General features: G+C 43.0%; 1 protein-coding gene across 4 annotated transcripts in view; it reads right to left on the bottom strand.

The window, feature by feature from the left end:
* The window catches only part of RBKS (ribokinase), a 94953-nt gene that overhangs the window by 3554 nt on the left and 68348 nt on the right, over positions 1-23051 (bottom strand). Inside the window, exon 8 of one of the 4 annotated variants that reach the window (XM_059891180.1) lies at positions 6-96. The exons of 2 other annotated variants lie outside the window; for them this stretch is intronic. In XM_059891180.1, the coding sequence (XP_059747163.1) occupies positions 6-96 (91 nt within the window). Of the gene's footprint in view, positions 1-5; positions 97-13412; positions 22065-23051 lie in introns of those variants that run through there. One more of the 4 variants, XM_059891181.1, reaches the window with a different exon arrangement.

The following is a 23051-nucleotide window of genomic DNA, read 5'->3' as shown; positions in this document are numbered from 1 at the left end:
CATACCTGGAGGAATGTCCATTACTTGAGGCAAAAAAGATTTCAACATCATGATTCCATAGAGGGTTAGTGGGAGAAAAAAGAAAAACAGCTGTGCCTAGAGTATGTGTGTATTTAAAAAAAAAATACAGAAAAAATGAAGGATATGTATCAAATTATTAAAATTTATTTTTCTTATCTGCAAAGAATGGCAAATTCTTTTTTTCCTACCTACTTTTATATTATTGTTTAACCTTGTTATTTAAGCTTACTGTTTTAAACTTATAATACTTTTCCAAAAAATTTTAAGGCAATAAGCATATTTAATGAGAAGTTAAGTCATGCCTCTATGCCTTGCTCATTTTTAACTTGCAGCCTAACCAGAGCAGAGGCACAGGGCTGACAGGAAACATTCTGGCACCAGTGAAGACATTAGGCTTACATACTCCAGTCAGCTAATACGCCATTTGACTGCAAAGGGGATTTTTAAGGAAGTTTAAAAAATACTATACCTATATCTGAAAAGACTCTCCTAGATCACTTAAATTTTTCCCCACTATAGCCAAAGTCATGGAAACACAGTGCTTGGTAGAACTGTGTGTGCCAGAAGCATTATTTTGGCACCAGCAATTTTTACAGCTTGATTTCCATTTATTCTCAGTGCTATATAGTTTGTTGGTAGATAGCAAAGGCAAATCCTTTCTGTATTAAAAAAAGGGATTTTTTTTTTTCCCCCCCTGCAAAGAAAACTCTAGGCTAGATGAAAGAAAACTGAAGTCTTGATGACTTCACTGGAGAATTCTAGCAAGTGTTTAAGGAAGAAACAATACTAATTCTACATAAATTCTTTCAGAAAATAGAAGAGACAAGGGAACACTTCCCAAGTCATTTTATAAGGCCAGCATTACTGTGGTGCCAAATTCAGACAATGACATTACAAGGAAAAGCAAAACAAAACAACAGATCAGTATCTCTCATGAATACAGGTGTATAAACCTTAAAATTTTTAGCAAATTGAATATATATCATGACCAAGTAGGGTTTATCCAAGGAATGCAAGACTGGTTTAACATTTAAAAAAAAGGAATTCACTATATTAAAAACCTCAAAACATTGTATATTACTTATACTCCAAAAAAAAAAAAAAAAGAAGCAGAAAAAGCATTTGATAAAATTCTACATTCATTCATGATAAAAATTCAGTTTGGAATAAAAGTATAACTTAATCTTCTTGATAAAGAACCTTTATGAAAAATCTATAGTTAACATCATTCTTAATGAGAAAGACTGAAAGCTTCCCCCTCTAATACTGAAAACAATTCAAAGATTTGTTCTCACTGTTTGTGTTCAGCATCATACTGGATTTCCTTGCCAGTGCAATCAAAAAGGAAAAGCAGGAAAATGTATACAGATTTGAAAGGAAGAAGTAAAACTCTTACTATGCAGATTGCATAATCACCTATGTAGAAAATCCTGCTACTGCTGCTGCTAAGTCGCTTCAGTCGTGTCCGACTCTGTGCGACCTCATAGAAGGCAGCCCACCAGGCTCCGCCATCCCTAGGATTCTCCAGGCAAGAACACTGGAGTGGGGTGCCGTTTCCTTCTCCAATGCATGAAAGTGAAAAGTGAAAGTGAAGTCGCTCAGTCGTGTATGACTCTTAGCGACCCCATGGACTGCAGTCTACCAGGCTTCTCCGTCCATGGGATTTTCCAGGCAAGAGTACTGGAGTGGGGTGCCAGTGCCTTCTCCGATGTAGAAAATCCTAAGAAATCTAAAAAAGTTACTAGAAATAGTGGTAACCAATAACTAGTAACCAATATTTAAAAAAATCAATTTTATTTCTATGTACCAGCAATTATTAATAATAAGAAATTAAAATTATCAGAGCAATACCATTTGCAGTAGCATAAAAAATATGTTGTCAGTTCTCCCTAAACTGATCTACAGATTCAATGCAATTTCAATAAAAACCCTAGCTTGCAATTTTTAGAAACTGGCAAACTGAGTCTAAAACTAATATGGAAAAAATAAATAAATAAAATTAATATGGAAGTGCAAAGGACCTAGAATAGACAAAACAATTTTGAAAAAAGTAGAACGAAGTTGGAGGATATCAACTATCTGATTTCAAGAGTTACCATAAGTTATAATAATCGCAGATGTTGATGTAAGGACAGACATGAGATCACTGGAACAGAAAAGAGAATATAGAAATAGACCCACAGATATATATGGTCAACCTGTTTTTGACAAGGCAGTTCAATGGATGAAAGGACAGTCATTTCAACAAATGGTGCTGGAACAAATGGGAATCTACATGCAAAACATGAAACTTTACCTCACACCGTACACAAAAACCAACTTCAAATGAGTCAGAGACCTAAATGTGAGCGTTAAAATGACACAATATCCAGAAGAAGAAGATACAGGAGAAAATCTTTGTAACCTTGTGTTAGGCAGATTTCGTAGGACACCAAAAGCATGAAATATTAAAAAAAAAACTGATAAACTGGACTTTGTCAAAGTTAAAAGTTTTTGCCCTTCAAAAGAATATCAAAAGGCAAGCCACAGACTGGGAGAAAATATTTGCAAAACATATGTGATAAAGAACTCATAACTTGATACTAAAACTCAATATGACAAGCCAATAAAAATGAGCAAAAGATTTGAACAGAGGTGTCTTCAAAGAAGACATAGATGGCAAAAACAGTATATATAAAGATTCTAGACATTATTAGACACCAAGGAAATCCAAATTAAAAAAAATGAGATAATACTACATACTCATTAGAAAGGATAAGTTTAAAAAGACTAAAATACTGACTTTTGGTGTAGATGTGGAATAATCTCATTCATCGTTTGTGGGAATGCAAAATGACATAGACACTTTGGAAAAGAGTTTGGCATTTTCTTATAACATGTAACATACACTTAACGTATAACCCAGCAGTTCTCCTCTTAGGTATTTACCCAAGAGAAGTGAAAACATATATCTACATAGAGACCTATATGTGCATGTTTATAGCAGCATTATTTATAATTGCACCAAACTGGAAACGATACAAATGTCCTTGAACTGATGAATGGGTAAACAAACTGTAGTATATCCATATAATAAAATACTATACTTAGCAACGAAAGGAAATGAACTGCTAATACAACAGCATGAATGAATCTCAAAAGTATTATGCTTAGTGAAAGAAGCCCGTCAAAAGACTACATAGCATATTGTATGATTTCATTGATATGAAATTCTAGAAAAGGCCGAAGTATTGAGATAGAAAGCAGGCCAGGGGCTGGAGAATATCAACTGCAAAGGGACTGCATAGAGAGCTTCCTAGAGTGATAAAGTTCTATATTATGATCATGTTGGTAAATGATTTTTAGCAAATTGAATATATATCATGACCAAGTAGGGTTTATCCCAGGAATGCAAGACTGGTTTAACATTTTAAAAAAAGTTTGACATTTGTCAAAACTCATTAAATCATAAACTTAAAATGGGTGAAATCTTATTGCATACTAAAATGATATCTCCATAAAGCTGATATTTTAAAAATAAAGACTGGGATAGGGTGGGGGCATTCAGACATGCAGGGTCATAAATTGTGAAAACCTTAACTTTCTTAAGCACACTGGGCTTACTACAGATTTTCTCTAAAGTGCATGGTTGGGATAATTACTGAGATGTTATGACTGTCACATAGGAACCTGTCTTTTTATATTGAGAGCCCTAATTCTATCACTGCTCTTCCACTACAGATGTGTCTCTTTCTTTTGACAGCGTGGGCTTTAAAGTTAGATAGATTTGTGTTTAAATCTTGGCTTTAAACTTAGTATTTTGGGGACATTGGGAAAATTAAATTCTCTGCGACTTAGTTTTCTTATAAATAAAATGCAACTATTAACATCTTCCTCATGGGGATTTTAGGAAATCTGTCATTCCCTGCTGCTCAGTATTCTTACCCAAAGTCATCAAATAGAACTCTTAAGTACTTCGCATACCTTTCCACCTTACTCCTTTGACCTCCGTTGCTCTTCTGCACACTCTACCCTCAGACTGGGCATATTAATTCCACCTTTGGTTCTTTCCCTGCTCTTTCCCATCCTCAACATTTCTGCTGAGTCCCCCTTTCTCTGTGTCTAGTCTGAAAGACATTGATTGTACCTTCTCTCACCTGTCTGTGGAACCCCTTTCCTTCCATTTTCAAAAAGGCCTTCCAGATTACCCCATTTTGCCACAGCTGTTCAAAACACTTCAGTCACCTATGTGTTTAAGCTTAAAAGTGCCATAAACGTTTTCTACTTCCTGTTCACCTTTGCACATACTGGGGTGTAGATTAAATGTTCAAGTTCACATAAAAAAGAGATCCACTTGCAATTAGGTTGACCTAAAAAATGGAGACGTAGTTTATCTAAGGAACAGATCCCAAATATAGATAAGTTGTTAACAATTCCATTAAAATTTATTAAGGGAAGACTTCCCTGGTGGTCCAGTGGTTAAGAATCCATCTGCCAATACAGGGGACGTGGGCTTGACTTGTGGTCCAGGAAGATCCCACATGTCGCTATGGAACCACTAAATCTGTGCTGCAACTGCTGAGCCCACGTGCTGCAACTGCTGAAGCCTGTGCACCCTCGAGCCCGTGCTCCACAAGGAAGCGTAGCCCCTGCTCACTTCAGCCAGAGAAAGCCTGAGTGCAGTGAAGACCAGCACAGCCAAAAATAAATAAATAAAAAATTTACTAGTAATCCATAAATCTATACTGATATTAAATAAAGGGAAAAAAAACGCTAGTAAATACAGAAATCTGAAATATCACCATTTTGAACCCAGAGTAATAATAACTAATTCAGGGAAGAATCATCAATGGATACATTAAAACTGCTGAATAAAGGTCTGATGAAGGCAGAATATTTATAAGTTTCAAAGTCTCTCCCCACAGATTACCTATTAATTACAAAAGGGAAAAAGAGTAACTCTACATGGAGAAATCTGGTGGACAGCACCTTGACCAAGGGATCAACATATCAGTAAAGAGAGAAACGGACATCACACGCTCCATGATGCGGGGCCTCGGAAAGGAAATATGGCCACTTGTGTCATATTCCTGCCCCAAATGCATAACCTAACGTGGATTATGGGGAAGCATCAGACAAACCTAAACTGAGAAAAACTCTATAAACAATGAGGTTGTGCTTTTCAAAAAAAAGATCAATATCAAGAAAGGCAAAGGTTAAGGACCTGTTTCATAGTAAAGGAGACTAAAGCAACATGACAATTCAGTGAGATACATAATCTTGGACTGGCTCCTGCACAAAAAATTTATAAAGAACATTATTGCACTGTGCATGGAAGATAAGATTATCTCAGTGTTAAGTTTCCTGAATTCAGTAATTACATTGTAGTTTTTTTTTTTCATGTCCTTGTTCTCAGGAGATATATCCTGAAGTATTAATAGGTAAAGAGTCACCGTGTCTGCAACTTACTCTCAAACTGTTCATCAAAGGAAAAAGTATCTTTATGTATTTTGAGAGACAGCAATAAAACAAATTGGCAAATTTGTTAGCATTGTAAAAATGTTAATAATTGGTAAAACCATGAAGAGTATATGGGAGTATTGCAACTTTTCTGTTCTTTTAAAAATTAAAATTTTTGTTAAGAGAAGTTTTTAATAAAAGAAATTTTACTAAAGAAGTTTAAAAAAATCAATGTTGGTCACTCTTGAATTTTTAAATGGTCCAATTTCAGCCTCTGAATGATTTCCCTCTTTTTCTAAATTCAATCAAGTGGACATCTGAGACAAGCTGGAGCGAACTGAACTGAGCAAACCTCTTTCCTGCAATTGGGAATACCCCATCTCATTGAGGCAATTTCCTTTGCAACTGAGGACTAGGCAGTGACACCCAGCTGCAAGTCCAGGGGACTGGAAGGAACATTTTCTGGCTGTGACGCTGACTGCAGAGAAACTGAATTCTGCGATGTCAGTGGTAGCACTGTAATGGTGTCCAGTGCTGCATGCCAGTAACACAGCTGGTTTTCAACCAGGAGCTTTGACTGAGGCAATTCCATGTGTCAAAACTCCTCTGAGAGGCCAGAAATCTTATCTGGTTCTTCCCGATCTGCTGACTCCCCGGAGTTACACAATCCTTAAAAGTAGAATGTGCTCAATTAATGACTGCTGATGGGCCAACTCTCAGCTGCCTGGGTCTCCACCTTCTCACCAGAAAAGAGATGGTGGGAGTCCGGGGTGGTGGTGGACTACATTCTTCTTCACAAAGAAGGCAGCTGTCTAGCCTCATTCCAAAAACAGTACAAGAAAGCAGGGAGGCTCCTGGCTGACAGGGGGCCATCAGCTCAAAGACATGAAGGCCAGTAAATACTATCTTAAAAGTCACATTGCATCAAACAGTGAAAAAACTCTGAAATTTAAGCATGAAGGGGTGGGACAGTACTACTTACGTAGAAGAGTGTTAGGGAAAGGAAGGGAGTGAACTTCTATTGTCTGCTCTGCATCCATCAGGAGGCCGCAAATCTGGGTACTTTGATACACCCGAGACTGACCTCATTTCATTTTACAGTGACGTCCCCTGCCCCCAACCCCCCCCACACACACCCCAAACCAAGCTGAAAAGAGTCTCCCTCCCTTTCGAATATTTATTTGGCCGCACAGGTCTTAGTGTGGCACTCAGGATCTTTAGTTGTGACATGTCAGCTCTAGTTCCCCAACCAGGGATTGAACCCGGACCCTCTGCCTCTGCATTGGGAGTGTGGAGTCTTGGCCACTGGACCACCAGAGAAGTTCCTCCCTCCCTCCTGATGTATTTGTTTGTACTTCTTTAGGACACTTAAAACACTGTAGTGACTATTTGGTGTACAGGCCTAGAGTCTGGGACAACTTGAAAACTCCTTGAGGGCAGAGACCATATCTCTGTCCCTTCTGTCTCTGACTGCCTCACTCAGCGCTGACTGGATGAGCTGACCTGAGTCTCGATCCTAGCTTCACTGTGTTTTTCTCTCCTGGTGCTCTCTTCCAAGGGGGCCAGATGTCCCTCACTGAACTATGTGTGACTTTGTTTTGTATCAGTGAAAATGGAGGTTAGGTTGCCACAGCCCAGCTACTTGATAGTCTCATTGTTGAATCTATTTATACCACAAGGCTTTCAAGTGCCAATAAATTACTCGGCTGTTGATTCACATCTTCAGTATAACTATTTTTATACATTGGTATAATTTTTTTTTTAATGGAAAGTGCTTTAAAAGTAGAAGCTGTATTGTATCACTGTGATTTTCCTGTAAGTAACGTTCTTTCCAATCAATCATTCTTGGAATAATGGAATAGTTCTCATTGATACAACATGATGGTTTTAACCTTTTACTGAAAATTATTTTTGTGCCAAAAGGGGTGATGGCATAATTCATCTATCTTCAATAAAAATACCCAGGTGGCTACTATTCATTGCCTTCTCAACAATAACTTCCTCTTAAGGAAGAGCTGCCCTTAGAGAATGGACGTGCCATTCTGAAAGTCCTGCTCTCCCGAGGGCCTGCCACTCCCGGATATCCTGCCACAGCTGGAGTATCCATGAAGTGGAAGGAGCAAGACACGCCTGTGGAGAACCTGAGGCCTCCAGTGGGGTGGAGGGTGGGAGGGCAAGGCACTCTGCAGGGCTGGTGGGGTAGAGATAACACTCATGAGCAGCTGATGAGAGGAACCCCAAGAGGAGAATCTGAGAGGTGGGTACTCCTAAGGACAGCACCCAGAGGTGGCTTGGGGAGGGGACAGCCTCTGGCACCAGGACTCGATGCGATGTGGCCCTGGGGAGGCTGGTGGCTCTTTTCCCTTCTCCTCCCTTTCAGACCATCCTCTCTGTCCACCTGCCCCCACTCCCCATTCCCTCCCACTGCCCCTTGCCTGCCTGAGTCCTTGACTGTGACCCTGGTCTGCTCCTGCACTGAGCTCACCGGCTCAGTCTCTCAGGGCTCTGCTGTCTGACAAGAGACACAGTGATAAACCTCATAGGTATTGATGGGGCTGTAGAGTCTGGTTATACAAGGTGGTTCTGCATGAGGGTGCCCAGGTGACAGGGTGACCCTGGGTCTGCAGGCCAGGCTCAGCACTCTGAGCTGCGTGCCTATTCAGAGGCACCTTCTGATTTGCACAAAGTGCCTCAGGGGTTGGCAGCAAGCCTGGGGGATCCTTATTTTAAAACAGAGGAAACTAGGATTTAAGGAGGTTAAGTAACTTGCCCACGGTAGGAATAAAGGAGGTAGATGGCAGTAAAGACTGTACCAAGGACATCTGGGTGGAAATGTAGCGGCAGAGCAGGTGGATAAGCTATTTTGGGACTGAGATTGGGCTTCTGGCTACTGCTCAATTTTTCCTGTTTCCCTAGGGAAGGACTTATGTTTTCTGTAGTGATGAAGAATGCCAGGAGTGAAGACCATGAATGTCTTCTGGAGACATTCCAGAAGACCAGAAAGACCATGATGTCCCTCTGGAGGGGGTCCCGTTTCTGCATGTTTGGAGCAGGAGCAGAGAAGAGAATGGGAATCAGAGTTACCCTGAGCAGGTGTGGTGGAAGAGGGCGGGTCTAAAGGGAGCAGAGATTTCAGGAAAGAATAACCAGATAAATAATCAGTCTAGCCTGGGTAAGGAAGGAAGAGGTCAGGAGGGGTCAACAGGTCAGAAGAAAACAGGTAACTAAGGAATATGAGAACTAGTGTAGGAGAAGAAGGGTGAGAGCTGGTTGTGGGATGTGAGTTTATTCCCACAGAACAGAAGCGGTGCCAGGTATTAACCATTTCCTGGGAGTCGTCATGGGAGTGGGAGGCTGGAGTGGAGGTGAAGAGTCCCTGGAGGTGAGGGCATCTAGGAACTATGGGACTTGGTGATGGTTCATCCTCGTGATACTGGAGTCATCTTATGTTGGTAGCATTGCAGGGGTGGGAGGGGGATGGAGAGAGAAATGGTGATGTGGATGCCAGCGTCTTAGATAAACAGAGAATGACCAGGAAAAGAGGTCCAGGCTTTGTAATTGAATTGCATGAGCCTCGAAGATGCAGGAATCTACAGGAGGGGAGAGAAGGGGCGGCTGGAAGCCACAAGAATGTGCCTTAGGACCAGGAGCAGCTTTCACCTACAGGGGCTGTGTGGGGAGTTAAGGATGTGAAAGAGTTTACTTATGAAGAACAGGACAGCCAGAGGTTTAGCGGGCAGAGACGTGCAGAGCAGTAAGGCACCCTTTTGGGGCCCTGTGGCTCTGTGACCCTCCTTGGTCTCTGCTCTGGGTCTGTCTCCCCCTCCGGCACCGTGGCTGTTGGTATTCTCCCAGGTTCTGTCCTTCACCCGCTGCCTTTCTCGTCCTCCTAGTATCCCGGGTGTGTCAAATACTGTGCTGTTACGGTCTCGACTGCTATGAACCTGAGGAGTCCTCAGTCATTACGTTTAGCCCAGATTCTCCTCTGTCTTCAGGCTTGTGTATCTTACCTACCTGTGAGTCAGCTCAACCAGCCTCATGTCTCTGGCAGGCGACTCTAACTCCACATGCCCGAATCAAACTCCTAATCTTGACCAAACATGAGCCTTTTCTTGTCTTTTCAGTTTGTGGCACTTCCACCCTGAAAATCTTGGGGGTCTTCTAGATAGCCACCAGCTGCCAAGTTTAAATTCTAAATATTTCTTTAATCTGTCCCCTCATCTCATCCCTACTCCATCCCTACCACATGCTCACATAACCACTGGAGGACCACGTTCACTTCCTTCGCTATTCGCCCTGTCTCTGATCTGGCCCCTTCTATTCCATCCTCCATACTGCTGTACATCGGGCCACCTCACTTCCAGCTTAAATCCCTTTGAACATTTCTCATCTTTCTTGGGATAATGTTTTAGCTCCTTAGCATGGCACACGAGGCTCCCCCTGCCCACCTCCCCAGTTTCATCTCTTACTTTTTCCTACTCACACATGTAACCTTGGGTCTTCATTCATGGAGATGTCTGTGCTTGACCTCATTTCTACATTAACTCCTAGACTCAACTCAGCTATGAACTTAGTCATCACATATTTATTGACTGGTACCATATTCAGAGCGCTACATTTTCCTGGATCCCACAAGTCTGGGTTACATACCCTCCTACACACCCCCGCCCTCCTCTGTGGTCTTCATCACTTCCATACCCTCGCACTAGTGCAAGGCCAGGCTCACTGCTGAAATATGTGCTGACTGAATCAAGGACTGTCAGGAGGCTGGGTGCTGAGTGATTAGGTGAGGAGCACACGCTGTCTCAAGACTGCCCTGTAGGAGGGATGACAGTGAGACAGACTTGTGAAGGTCCTAGTTTGCCAACTTCCAGTTGATAGAAAAATGGAAGAGTTGTAAGGCGTGATGGGTATTAAGTGTGGCTAGAAAAAAAAAAAAACACCATGTGGTGAAAATCCCCAAGGTAAGAACTGTCAGGCGCCTACAGCAGAACCTAGATGATCTTGCAAGAATGATGTCATCACGAGGGTTCATTTGTTAGGAATCTGTACCCACACGGGATGATTCATCACCCAAACTGCAGAGGGACCCTAACAGTTAAAGTCCTTGCATTCCTGCCCAATGTGTTAACACATTCCATCTGACAAGCAGATACCACTTTCCTTTCTTCTCAGAACCTCTCCCTACACAAAGCTATTCAAAGCCTACACTGTGGACCTGAATTCCTCAGCCACGCTTGTGGTTCTTGAGGCCAGGGAAAAGGCAAATGGGATGAAACATGACTAAATCCCAAATCAAGGCGCTACTTCTCCTTCATAAAAAAGAATATTGCAAGGGGCTCAGGAAAGGGACAGAGAACAATGGAAATGCACCAGGCTCGCTGCTCCATCCCATCCCTGTGCAGGCAGGGCTGCTGAGGCAGCACTGAGCTGGCTCACCCTCAGGCTAGCTTGGTGGCAAGTCCTGCTTTGCTCTTGCTCCCAGGTTCCAAGAATGGGGCTTCTGCCTCATTCATGTGTGCTGGAGGTTTAGGCATGAGCATCTGGTTAGACCTGGGAGAAGAAACGTCATCCTTTGTCCTTAAAGGGCTAGTCATGGATGGACAGGAGACCTGGTGTCATGAACTTTGGTCTTGGCTTTGAAGGAGCACAGAGGGAACACACACATGGAATTAAATCCCACCTTCTTCCCTCTATGTTTCCTCTGTCATCATTTGGGAATGGTAAACCTACAGTGAAGTCCCTCTGTACACAGCTGGGAAAAGATGTGTTTCTCAAGTGGAAACATGTTTTCTCAAGTGGGACAATGCGGTAAACGGTGTGGAGTCACACAGACCTGACCTGAAGCCCTGATTTCACCACTTTGGCGAGTGGACTCAACCTCTCTGGTAAACACTGAACTGGATAACGTATGTGAAAAGGTCTAGCACGGTGCCTGGAGCACAGACAGTGCTCACCAAGGTGGGGGGTACTGGGTGGTACCATCTCAGAGGCCCTTTAACTTGCTAGCGTTTTGGGAAATGGAAGCCTGTGATCTAAGTAGGAAGGTTCTAAGGGACAAAGAAGGTCATGTTCCTGTGGATCCCACGGCTGGGGGTTTCTGCTGTGCCTGGCGTTATGTCCCCAGCTCCAAGCAGAAGAGGGCCTCCAGAAATGCTCTAAGAGTCAGGGAAGGCAGAGGAGGCAGAAGCATGTCCTGCAGCTTTTAATTACAAGGAGGCTAGGCTCCAGAGAGTTCTAGCAGTGACTATCCATGTGTGCTGGGGTCTCTGAAATGCATTTCTCTGTGGGGGCAAGGGAGATCTTTATGAGGCCTTTAAAGAGTTTGTGAGCAGAGACTAAAGAGTGTAAAACGAGAAGCAGAGAGGTCAGCGCAAGACTGGGGAACCTGGTAAATCTCCTGCTTTTATTTGGATGAAGGAACAGAGGGAGAACAGTGAGCAAGGGTTCCAGGAGAGGCTAGAGCTGGGAGGCGCTGGAGGACTGCCCGGGAGGGAGGGGCCCTGCTGCACAGAAAGCTGTGCATCTCCACCTGCGCTGCCGCTTTGATGGAGGAACTGCCTGCGTCCCCACCAGCCGGTCACTGGGCAGAGGGCTCCTGCCAGTGAGAGGAGGTGGTGGCAGAGCCCCGAGGGTGGCAGGCAGGCTGCATGGATAGTTGCGGGGACAGTGTGACTCAAGAGGACAGTCCTCAAGCTGTGCTGGAACCTGATGTCAGGGCCTCTCCTGGTTAGTGATGGACACTGGGTCACCTGGTCCACCTTCTCTGTGTCACTGACCTTACCACTCCAAATGTGAGCAGAAAGAGAAAGGCCCTGTTAGACTCTTCATTCCCTCCAGGGCATGCATTCTTAATGGAGGGTGAAAATTCATTCTTGTGTGCATGGGAGAACCACAGTATGTAAACAGACACACACATATATATACACATGTGTATATATAATATACACATGTGTATATATTATATATACACACACACTTATTTATATATATATACATACACGCATACACAGAGAAAAAATATGAATGAGTATCTGTGGTGTTAAAATTTCATGGGAGAAGATGACAATTAGGAAAAAAAAATCTCTTAAGAGGCTCCTTGGGGTGGTGGGTGGTGATTAATGATAAAAAAAAAAAAAATGTTTGAGATACTCCAAAGTAGGGCCTCTCACCACAGAGAATTGCCAGTGGCCAGTCATACGCTTCCGGTGCGATAAGGAGCCCTAACCAACAGCCTCCAGACTGCAAGGCTTGCTAGGCAGGTGTTGGTAACTCCCTGGTTTCTTTCCACTGAGCTAGAAATTCCTCCATCTCCCAGCCAGTTCCCTTCCTGTTTACCTCATTCGACAGTCTCCATGGACACCAGTGAGCCGAGGGCAAGCCTCAAACCCTGGAGCGAGGACTTACACGAGGAGATTAGAACTAGTGTAGCCTGGCCTATCTTGCCAAGGCAGGAAAAGGGCAAATGTTCTCCTGGGCAGACAAAACTGAAGCTTAGACGATAAACATACCACAAGATATGATGCTGCTTATACAAGAGCCCCATTTCATAGCTTGAATCTGAGTATTTCTAATTTCTCTTATCAACACATATTCCCATCATAAGGATGAGATCACATCCTTTCCAACTTCAACCTTCCAGCCTTCCCTAACCAGATCAGCTTAGGGATTCATGATGGATAGTGAGAATCCAGTCTTCTTATCATTATTGTGTAAATGCTGCTGATTTTTATTCTAAATAAATCTTAGGGAATATGGACTAATTATTCTGTCATAAATGATTTTGGTTTCAACTACTGGTCACCTTAATTTATTACATTTAAATTTCAGTTAGTTGGCTGAGATAGTCTGCTTTTAAAATAGTGTGATTGAAAGAAAGCAAATATTTTCTGCCTTAATGTATTTCAAATGATCACTATTTCATATTTATCAAGTAGGAAGCCACATGCAGCAAAGTTTTGATGTGATTTTTATTTCTGTCTTAAATAGACACAGCATTTTCCTTGGCTCCACAATTTATTAGCAATTTGACTTAAAAAAAAAGCTTGGTTGCGATATAATTCATATTCCAAATAATCTGTCCATTTAAAGTATACATTTCAATGTTCTGAATATTCAGTTCAGTGTTCAGTATATTCACAGGGTTGAGCAACCATTAGCACAGTCTAATTTTAGGAACTTTCATCTCCCCTAAAAGAAACTTTGGACCCATTAACAGTTACTCCTCACTCCTCCCTACTCCCCCCAGACCTAGGAACCACTAATATACTTTCTGTCTCCACAGATTTATTAAATAGGCACACATTTGGAGCAAAATCATTTCCTTTTCTAATTTCATAATTAACCAACAGCTTATTTTCCCATAATTAACCAATAATTTAATCCTAATTAACCAGTTAGATTCCTATAGAATCTCTTGACTTTAGCTGCCACTGTGTATGAGAAGTAAAGCTGATGTTGGCCTAGTGGGAACTGTTCTGTGTCACTAAAACTGAATTCTCAGTAAGCACTAAGGCCACAGATTTAGCTTTCTTCCTGCCCAGATATGGTCTCTTAGGAGTCTGTAAAGTTTTCAAGTTAAGTAATAAACGCACCAGGAGCTTGGTGTTTATGAATTCCTATGGTGAAGCTGTTTGTAAGTGCTAACCTCTGAGGGAAAAATCCACCCACACTCTCTTCAAGCACAGACACATTAACGGGTCTGTTTTACAATCTTGGTTGCTCTAGATTTGGTTTGCTGGAGGGAGCTTCTCTTTGGTCCTCTTGGCAGTGACTAGGATGTAGCAGTGGACACTTAGCTTTCTTTTTGAAGGTCATGATTCCCTTGCACAGGGCTGATGTGGGTGGTTTCAGCGTAGACCCTTTCACTGCTAGTGTGTGACATGTTCTGGCATGAGCATGCAGTGCCCACATACATCATCCATCCATTCGCACCATCACTCATCACAGAGCTTTCCACAGAAAGTAGCATGTCTGAAAATGAATGTATTTTCCTTGCCCTTTGTGGCCACTAGTCAGGCAGTAGTTTCCCTCTCTTAACACCAAATAAATCGGTGGGTTGCAATGGCAGAATCTTAGACATATCTACCAAGGTGATGAATCGGTCATAAAATGAACAAAAAGGTGGATCTGGCCAAGCGAATGATAACTACAGGCCTTTCCCCAACTCTTTGCCCTGACATAACGCCAGGATTACCAGATGCATTTCCATAGTACTTTCTGGTTTCCAGCGCATATTTGTAGTTGTGACTCACTTTGAATCTCATTACAATCCTGTGAAGTAGGTAGGGTGGGCCTTTCATTTTCCAGATGAGAAACCAAGTGTTAAGAACTTGCTCAAGGTCAAATGGCTAGGTGGCAGACCTGGAACGTTTCAGTGGAAGACCAGTCTCTATTAAAGCAGTCCCCTGGAGAGGGATACATGTATTCCAGCTATGCTCAGAAAGGTTTTGAAACCCGTTCTTTGGAATGTCTTAAAAAAGCAGTAGCACATCTTTGAATATCCTCAATAAAGGCAATAGTTCATCTTGTAAGCCAGTGGTTCTCAAACTAGGATTGCCTTGCTAAATGCAGATCGTTGAGCTCCACCACCACCGTTTCTGATCCATTAAATGCCCAGAGAATCCCATGGACAGAGGAGCCTGGTGGGCTACAGTCTATAGGGTCACCAAGAGTCAGACATGACTGAATCGCATGCATGCGTGTGTTTCTTATGAGTTCCCAGGTGATGCTAATGTTACTGGTCCAGGGCCACACTTTGCGAATCACTATCCTCAGGAATTTCTTTCTGGAAAGAGTAAATCATTTAGAATCAAGTCTAGCAATTAAGGTGGGGGATCCAGCTAGGAAGTCCCACCAATGGCCAGAAACAATGGCAACTGTAAAGAACAACACTGGCTATAAGGGAGATCTGAATGAGAGCTCCAAAAGGTGCTGAGTAACGGCCGCACACTGGACTGACCCTTCTGGATGTATGCTAAAGAACAGTTCTCCTAAGTGTTAGGAACACCTCGTGCAGTCGTACATGTCTGAAATGTTCATTATCAACCTTTTATTTTCCAGCTTTAGGAAAACAAGAGAAACCACGGATGAAACACCCACATTAGAAAGAATCCATATTAAGGAAGAATTAATAGCTATTTACAGCAGCTGAACTAGTCAGACTGGTAGAGTGGGGTCCTTTCTGTGCTGCAAACGTGATGGGTGTGGAAGATGAGGGGAAAACTTTGAGTATTCCTACTCTGACTTTCTGTTGAGATCAGGATGGAAAAAGTGAAAAGATTTAATTCTGGATGCCAAAGATAAACAAGCAACATGTTATGGGAAAAAAAATACCAGCAGAAAAGAAAAATGAACTGCATTAGGTACTTAAGCTGGGAGTCAATCCTTCATGTCACAGTAGGGAAGAAAGAGGTAGAGAACTGCCTAAATATTGCTTCTAATTTTATTTTCAATTCTACATTACATTAAACTCTCCATGTACTTGTCTTTAATTTACAGCAACTGCTGACACAAATTGGTGTGCCTTCTCTTCTTTGACATCAGTATTTCTCTTGAATTATGCATTTCCATCTGGAATGAGGTTTATGGGGCTGAAGGCTTCTTTCATTTAGATGGATGAAAAAAGAGAGGGATCAATGGGGGGTCGAGTGCAAAATCTAAGTAAGGTGGGGCCAGATATGTTCACGGCAGCATTTCATGCTCCCCAAAGGTTGTAAGTGGTGTTAAAAAATGACTCTGGTCTTTCAACCTTCAACATATTGATTAAAATTCAACTACTAGAGAACAAGAAAAACTCTACCAACCTTCATCCCAGAACTGCCAGATTCTTTATTTATTGGTACCCTACTAATATTTAATAATAATTTGTAAGAGTAGGGTGATCATAATAACTGCATCACTTTGATCTGATCTAAAATTGAGTCAGGGACTTCTGCTCCCAATGCATGGGGCCCGGGTTCAGTCCCTGGTCAGGGAACTAGATCCCACATGCTGCAACTAAGAGTCTTAGTCTATTCCAGGGCAGGGGCAGGGGCATGGCCGGCACGTGCCCAGCATGCTAAGCGGCACAGAATGGCCTGTGGAGACTGAAATTGATTAAAAACTCCATTCTGCCCCAAATGACTGTGGTGTATTAATTTATGCTATAATTTAAAGAATTCCACTATTAACGAGAGAGAAGTAAAATCCTGAATATAAGCTAAAACTGGAATAAAAAAGGCCCATTCTTCAGGCACTATTAATGGAAGCTTTGTATATAAATAACTTTATATATTGATGAATAAATGGCACTGACAACTAAAATGTCTGTTCATCATTCACTGGGTTCTAAGACTGCCCTGGCCTTCTGTGGTCAGTGATCTTTCTCCTTTGTGACTCCACCATTCGAGACAGAACACAGTTAATCCAATATGATTTAGTATCTCAGAGAAGATTCTTCTACAACATTTTCTGCCAAATGTTCCTCTTCTAACAGCTGCTTTTTTATTTCAGTGAAAGCTACTTGAAATAAAATCATTGTTCTCTGTGAAAACTGCATGCTAAATAATATAGAGCTACCAGATTATTAAACAGCAAAGGCATCTGATAATATTAGCACCAACCACAGGTCCCACTTCTGCTGATGCACAACATTTTGAGTAATTAGTCATTGCACAATATTGTATTTATATCCTTTTTTTTTTTTTTTGCTTGAGCTGTTAGGCCACAAAATCAGCAGGCAGTTGCTGTTATAAAAGGGTTCTCTGGGTTATTTATAATGTTTCTGCTTCCTTACAGTTACTGCTTCACTCTTGGGTCTTGGGCCAGGTCTACACCGTGAAGGACCTGAGCAATTGTTCTGTGAATCTAACTGCTGAAGCTGGTGTAGGTGATTCACAGTGGGCTGTGTGGGCCTTGGCTGGAATACCTGGTATTCTTGTCTGCCTAACCCAGATTCATCACATACTGGCTGTTGTGTCACTTCATCAGCGGGGAGACTGTGTAGTTTCATGAAGGCTGTGTCTTTATCAGGAATCAGCTATTGTCTAGGGCACCGGTGGTAGGGCGAGATAGGTGAACTAGCATCCTGTTGCAAAAGAGTTTCCTTCAAATGTTATTTACTTTAAATGAAGGATAAGTTTTTCTTCCAAATGTTTCTCTGTTGCATAGACCAGTGATTCCCCCAAATGGTGGCAGGCAGCCAGGCCTGCCCAATAGAAGGGCACAGAGGAATCAACAGAACATTTCATTGTCTTTTTTTGTAAATGACAGAGGCGTCTTCAGTGCCCTATGCAGAGAATCACTGATGATATGAACTGTATCTAATGGGAGGAGGTCTGAGCCTTAGGTGAGTCTGGGCTCAAAAAGAGCTGAGAACCAGAGACCAGTAGAATGATCTATTTGTTCTGACAATGAAATAGGCATCTTACGTAGCCCCCACCCTGCCACCCCCATTTGTAAAAAAAAGGAAATGAACTACCATTATGTCCTCTGAATTCTTAAGAGCTCTCAAACCCATGTCTCCACATCCCTCGTTGCCTTGTTTCCAGTCTAGGCTGCCATAATCTCTCAGATCAATGCAACACTCTTTGGATGGTTCTCTCTGCCTCCACTCTTATAATCTCCAATTTATTCTTCACTCAACAGCCACGTTAATCTTTTTATAAAGTACAAATCTGATAAAATCTATCCCTGGCTTAACCTCTTTTCAATGACTCTCACTGCCGGCCAGAGAAAGTGCAGATTTCCAGGAGTGGCAAACCAAGGCCTTCACAACCCATCCCCATTCCAGATGTGTGTGCGTACATGTGTGCTCAGTCATGCCCAGCTCTCTGTGACCCCATGGACTGTAACCTGCCAGACTCCTCCGTCCATGGGATTCTCCAGGCAAGAACACTGGAGCAAGTTGCCATCTCCTCCTCCAGAGGATCTTTCCAACCCAGGGATCGAACCCGTGTCTCTTGTGTCTCCTGCACTCGCAGGCAGATTCTTTACCCCTGCACCATCTAGGAAGCCCTGTATTCCAGCTGTATCTCATCCTTTCCCACTCTTCTTGTACTTTGACCTCTTTACAATCAGAACTACTTAAAAAAGCACAAGCACGACCTGTTCTCTTGCTTCTGGGCCTTTTCATGAGCTGTTGCTATAGATCTTAAAGGAAAGAAAGTAGGAGGTGGGAAGCAAGAGCGACTAGTTATCCCTTTAACCTCTGTCCCACGGTAGTACATTTCTCACCCTCCTGCCACACACACACACACACACACAAACACATGGCATTCATGCAACTCATCACTCACATGGAGCACACGTCATCAACACTGAAAATACACAAAGCAGACATACCACTAACCTAACACACTCACACTTTATAACACACTTACACACAAAGGGCAGACAGATGGTCAGCAATCTGTACCCCACACAGCTGTTTTCTCACGTCTGTGTCCCCCTGTCAGCCGCCATGGGCACCAAGGGCAGTGGGTTCCAACTCACTGGGCTCTACAGTTTGGCTCCAAATGGATTTTTCAGCTCCTTATTCCAAGCCTACCCAAGAAGTGTCCTCACACGATAGAAACCTTTTAGGAGACCTACAGTACAGTCCTGGGAGCTCTGCTCTTGGGGATACAACCGCAGCATCCTAGAAAGATGAGCAAACAGCAGACTGCCAGTTCACTGCTGTGCCCTCACACTGATGTCCAGGACACTGAAGGAGCAGGGAGAAGGGGAGCTTAGGCATAGGAAGCTAAGAAGACTTAATCATGGATGGGTAAGCAAGCTCCCACAACCTCATCCTATCCTTTCTTACACGGAGAGGGACTGTTTCCTGTCCCTTCTGTTAGGGGCCTAATGGATTTAGATTTTGCTCTCCTGACTTTTGCTAAGGCTATAACAGTTTTTTTCCCCACTACATCCTACTTCCACACCCTTGCCCCTAGTATCCCCACGACTGCTCTTCTTTAGTCTCTGGCCATTATGGCTTCTGAAGCAGGGCCAGGGGAGACACTTGGGAGCGCCTAAGATGTCCAGCTCTAGGCACATGTACCAATACATGCAAGTCCAGTTCTGGCCATGGGATGGTACTTTAGAAAAATGGGAAAAAAACCTCACAAAAAACAGTCTTGTATCTGGCCCTGGTTCAATTCTTCAAAGTGAAGATGACATTTCTGGTAAGCAGTTACAATTAGATTTTTAGAGCCCTGGGTTTTCAAATGTTCACATGCAGGATTAAGGAAGATAATTTAAAATGTTTAATTCTGCCTGATTAGCTAGTAAATGAGGTGATCTGCTGATGTGGAAATAATGTAATAGAGTTAATAAGGCCCCCCGGCATGACAGATGTCTTGTGCCTTGTCGATCAGTCTCCTCAGCAATTACCTTGTCCTCTGTCCTTTTTTACTTACTTTTTTTTTTTCTATAGTCAATGAACTTTGTTTTGTCATCTTCATCTTTTATGGCAGCCAGAGTCTGCAGAGTTTGCACAGACATCATGCCCATTTATTAGTATCATTCCTAAGGTGAAGATGACTATCTCAGAGCTCATTTGGATGTAGGTTTTCTTCTATGATGCTGATTTCATTTAGCCTCTTAACTTTTTTGGGGGGGGACCTGGCCTTTCTATGACTGGAGGTAAAACAATCAAAGGGTATGTTTTAAAATGGGAAACTGGGTAATTATTTTGTTTGCAAATCATTAAAAAAGAGCATTTGTACCTGAGATTGAGTCTCTCCGTTGGCATACTCAATGTGGCATTGAAGTACTGAAAGGCATCCTGTAGCTTCTAGTACCCCGAGAACACGGGGGGTCAGCAAGGCTGCATGCGTGCATGCTAAGTCACTTCAGTCGTGTCCGACCCTTTGCGACACTATGGGCTATATAGCCCACCAGGCTCCTCTGTCTATGGGATTCTCAGGCAAGAATACTGGAATGGGTTGCCATGCCCTCCTCCAGGGGATCTTCTTGACCCAGGGATCAAACTCACATCTCTTATGTCTCCTGCCTTGGTAGACAAGTTCTTTATCCCGAGTGCCACTGGGGAAGCCACTCAGTGAGGCTAAGTGACTTACTACTTTCCCAGTAGGAGCTGGAACTCTTTCCTTATTTCAGGAGGACCAAGCATTGTACTGAGCACTGGGATGTTAAGAGTCAGACAGATGGGCAGGCAGACCTAGAACCAGTTCCTGACTCTTCCGACTAACAAGCTGGATGACTCTGGGCAAGTTGTTTACCTTCGGGAGTATAACTTTCTTCTCTCTAAAGTGGCATCAGCCCATCTTGCAGGGTTGTTCTCAACATGTGAGAAAATGCACATGTGAGAAAGTGCAGCACAATGCCTGGCCTAAAGTAGCACTCCGCTTTTCATTATTAGTCAAAGGGTCCTCATGTTCCCAAGAATCTGCAAGAACCAAGGGACTTCAGAGGCTGAAGACACCTCCGAGATTGCCCACTCCAAACACACCATGTTTGGATGCACCACCTGGACCCCAAGCATAGTGAGTCATTCCCCCAAACTGTCTGCTAGTCACTGGGTAAATGAGGATGAGAACCCAGGACTTCACCTGCCCCTAGCTACTGGGACCAGTGATTCCAGTTAACCCATAGGTAATCCTCTTGAGATATTTCATTAAAAAGGTGTTTTACACTGACCCTAAATTTAGGGTTAGTTAGTTTGCTTCAGCTTATTTTTTCCTCACAGAACAGCTGACCTTTTGAGATTCAATCTCGGTCACCTCTGAAGCATGCTCATTTGCTTTCTTGTGCCAGTTGACTTGGGTCAGTTCGGTTTAGTTCAGTTGCTCAGTCGTGTCTGACTCTTTGCGACCCCATGAACTGCAGCACGTCAGGCCTCCCTGTCCATCACCAACTTCCGGAGTCCACCCAAACTCATGTCCATTGAGTCGGCGATGCCATCTAACTATCTCATCCTCTGTCGTCCCCTTCTCCTGCCTTCAATCTTTCCCAGCATCAGGGTCTTTTCAAATGAGTCAGCTCTTCACATCAGGTGGCCAAAATATTGGAGTTTCAGCTTCAACATCAGTCCTTCCAATGAACACCCAGGACTGATTTCCTTTAGGATGGACTGGTTGGATCTCCCTGCAGTCTAAGGGACTCTCAAGAGTCTTCTCCAGCACCACAGTTCAAAAGCATTAATTCTTCTGCGCTCAGCTTTCTTTATAGTCCAACTCTCACATCCATACATGACTATTGGAAAAACCATAGTCTTGACTAGACAGACCTTTGTTGACAAAGTAATGTTTCTGCTTTTCAATATGCTGTCTAGGTTGGTCATAACTTTCCTTCCAAGGATAAGTGTCTTTTAATTTCATGGCCGCAATCACCATCTGCAGTGATTTAGGAGCCCCCAAAAATAAAGTCAGCCACTGTTTCCCCATCTATTTGCTATGAAGTGATGGGACCGGATGCCATGATCTTTGTTTTCTGAATGTTGAGCTTTAAGCCAACTTTTTCACTCTCTTCTTTCACCTTCATCAAGAGGCTCTTTAGCTCTTCTTCACTTTCTGCCATAAGGGTGGTGTCATCTGCATATCCGAGGTTATTGATATTTCTCCCGGCAATCTTGATTCCAGCTTGTGCTTCATCCAGCCCAGCGTTTCTCATGATGTACTCTGCATAGAAGTTAAATAAGCAGGGTGACAATATACAACCTTGACGTACTCCTTTTCCTATTTGGAACCTGTCTGTTGTTCCATGTCCAGTTCTAACTGTTGCTTCCTGACCTGCATACAGGTTGCTCAAGAGGCAGGTCAGGTGGTCTGGTATTCCCATCTCTTTCAGAATTTTCCACAGTTTATTGTGATCCACATAGTCAATGGGTCACCATAACATAAAACCACAGTCCAGGTGGCTTAAACAACAGAAGTGTATTCCCCACAGTTCTGGAGGCTACAAGTCCAAGGTCAAGGTGCCAGGAGATAAGTTTCATTCTGAGGCCTCTTTTCCTGGCAGGCAGGAGGCTGCCACCTTGCTATGTGCTCACATGACCACTGTGAATGCACACACAGGAGAGTGAGCTCTCTGGTGTCTTTTCTTATAAGGGCAGTAATCCTACTAGGATCAGGGTTCCACCCTTATAATCTCATTTAATCTTAATTGCCTCCTTATAGGCTCTATCTCTAAATACAGTCACTTTGGGGGCAAGGGCTTCAACATATAAATTTTGGAGGAAGCACAATTCAGTCCAAAGGCTTGTATTACATATGCTCCTCCATCTCTCATGAACCCTTCCATTTAGGTTGGTTTCTTTTTTTCTTTCTTTTTTTGCCATACCATGGTGGCATGTGGGATCTTAGTTCCCCACTGAGGGGTTTGAACCCGTGCCCCTTGCACTGGAAGCATGGAGTCTTAACCACTGGACCACCAGGGAAGTCCCTCAGGTCCGTTTCAAATAGAAGGTGCACGAACAGTGAAGTCCATGAACTAGTTAGTACCTCAACTGAGGCATCTCTTATGGCCTGGCCCCTTTTACAGCTCCTCCAGGTCATCCATTAGCCAAAGACCAAGAGATGTGGTAAAGCCAAAGTCTGGATCATTCATTCTGATATCAGTTGTGAGAATGAGGGTTAAAGAGTTAAGCTGAGATATATAAGCAGACT

This window comes from Bos taurus, chromosome 11, assembly GCF_002263795.3.
Source record: "Bos taurus isolate L1 Dominette 01449 registration number 42190680 breed Hereford chromosome 11, ARS-UCD2.0, whole genome shotgun sequence".
NCBI classification, from domain to species: domain Eukaryota; kingdom Metazoa; phylum Chordata; class Mammalia; order Artiodactyla; family Bovidae; genus Bos; species Bos taurus.
The sequence above is the reverse complement of the archived record's forward strand: the minus strand, read 5'-3'. Positions and strand labels throughout refer to the sequence as shown.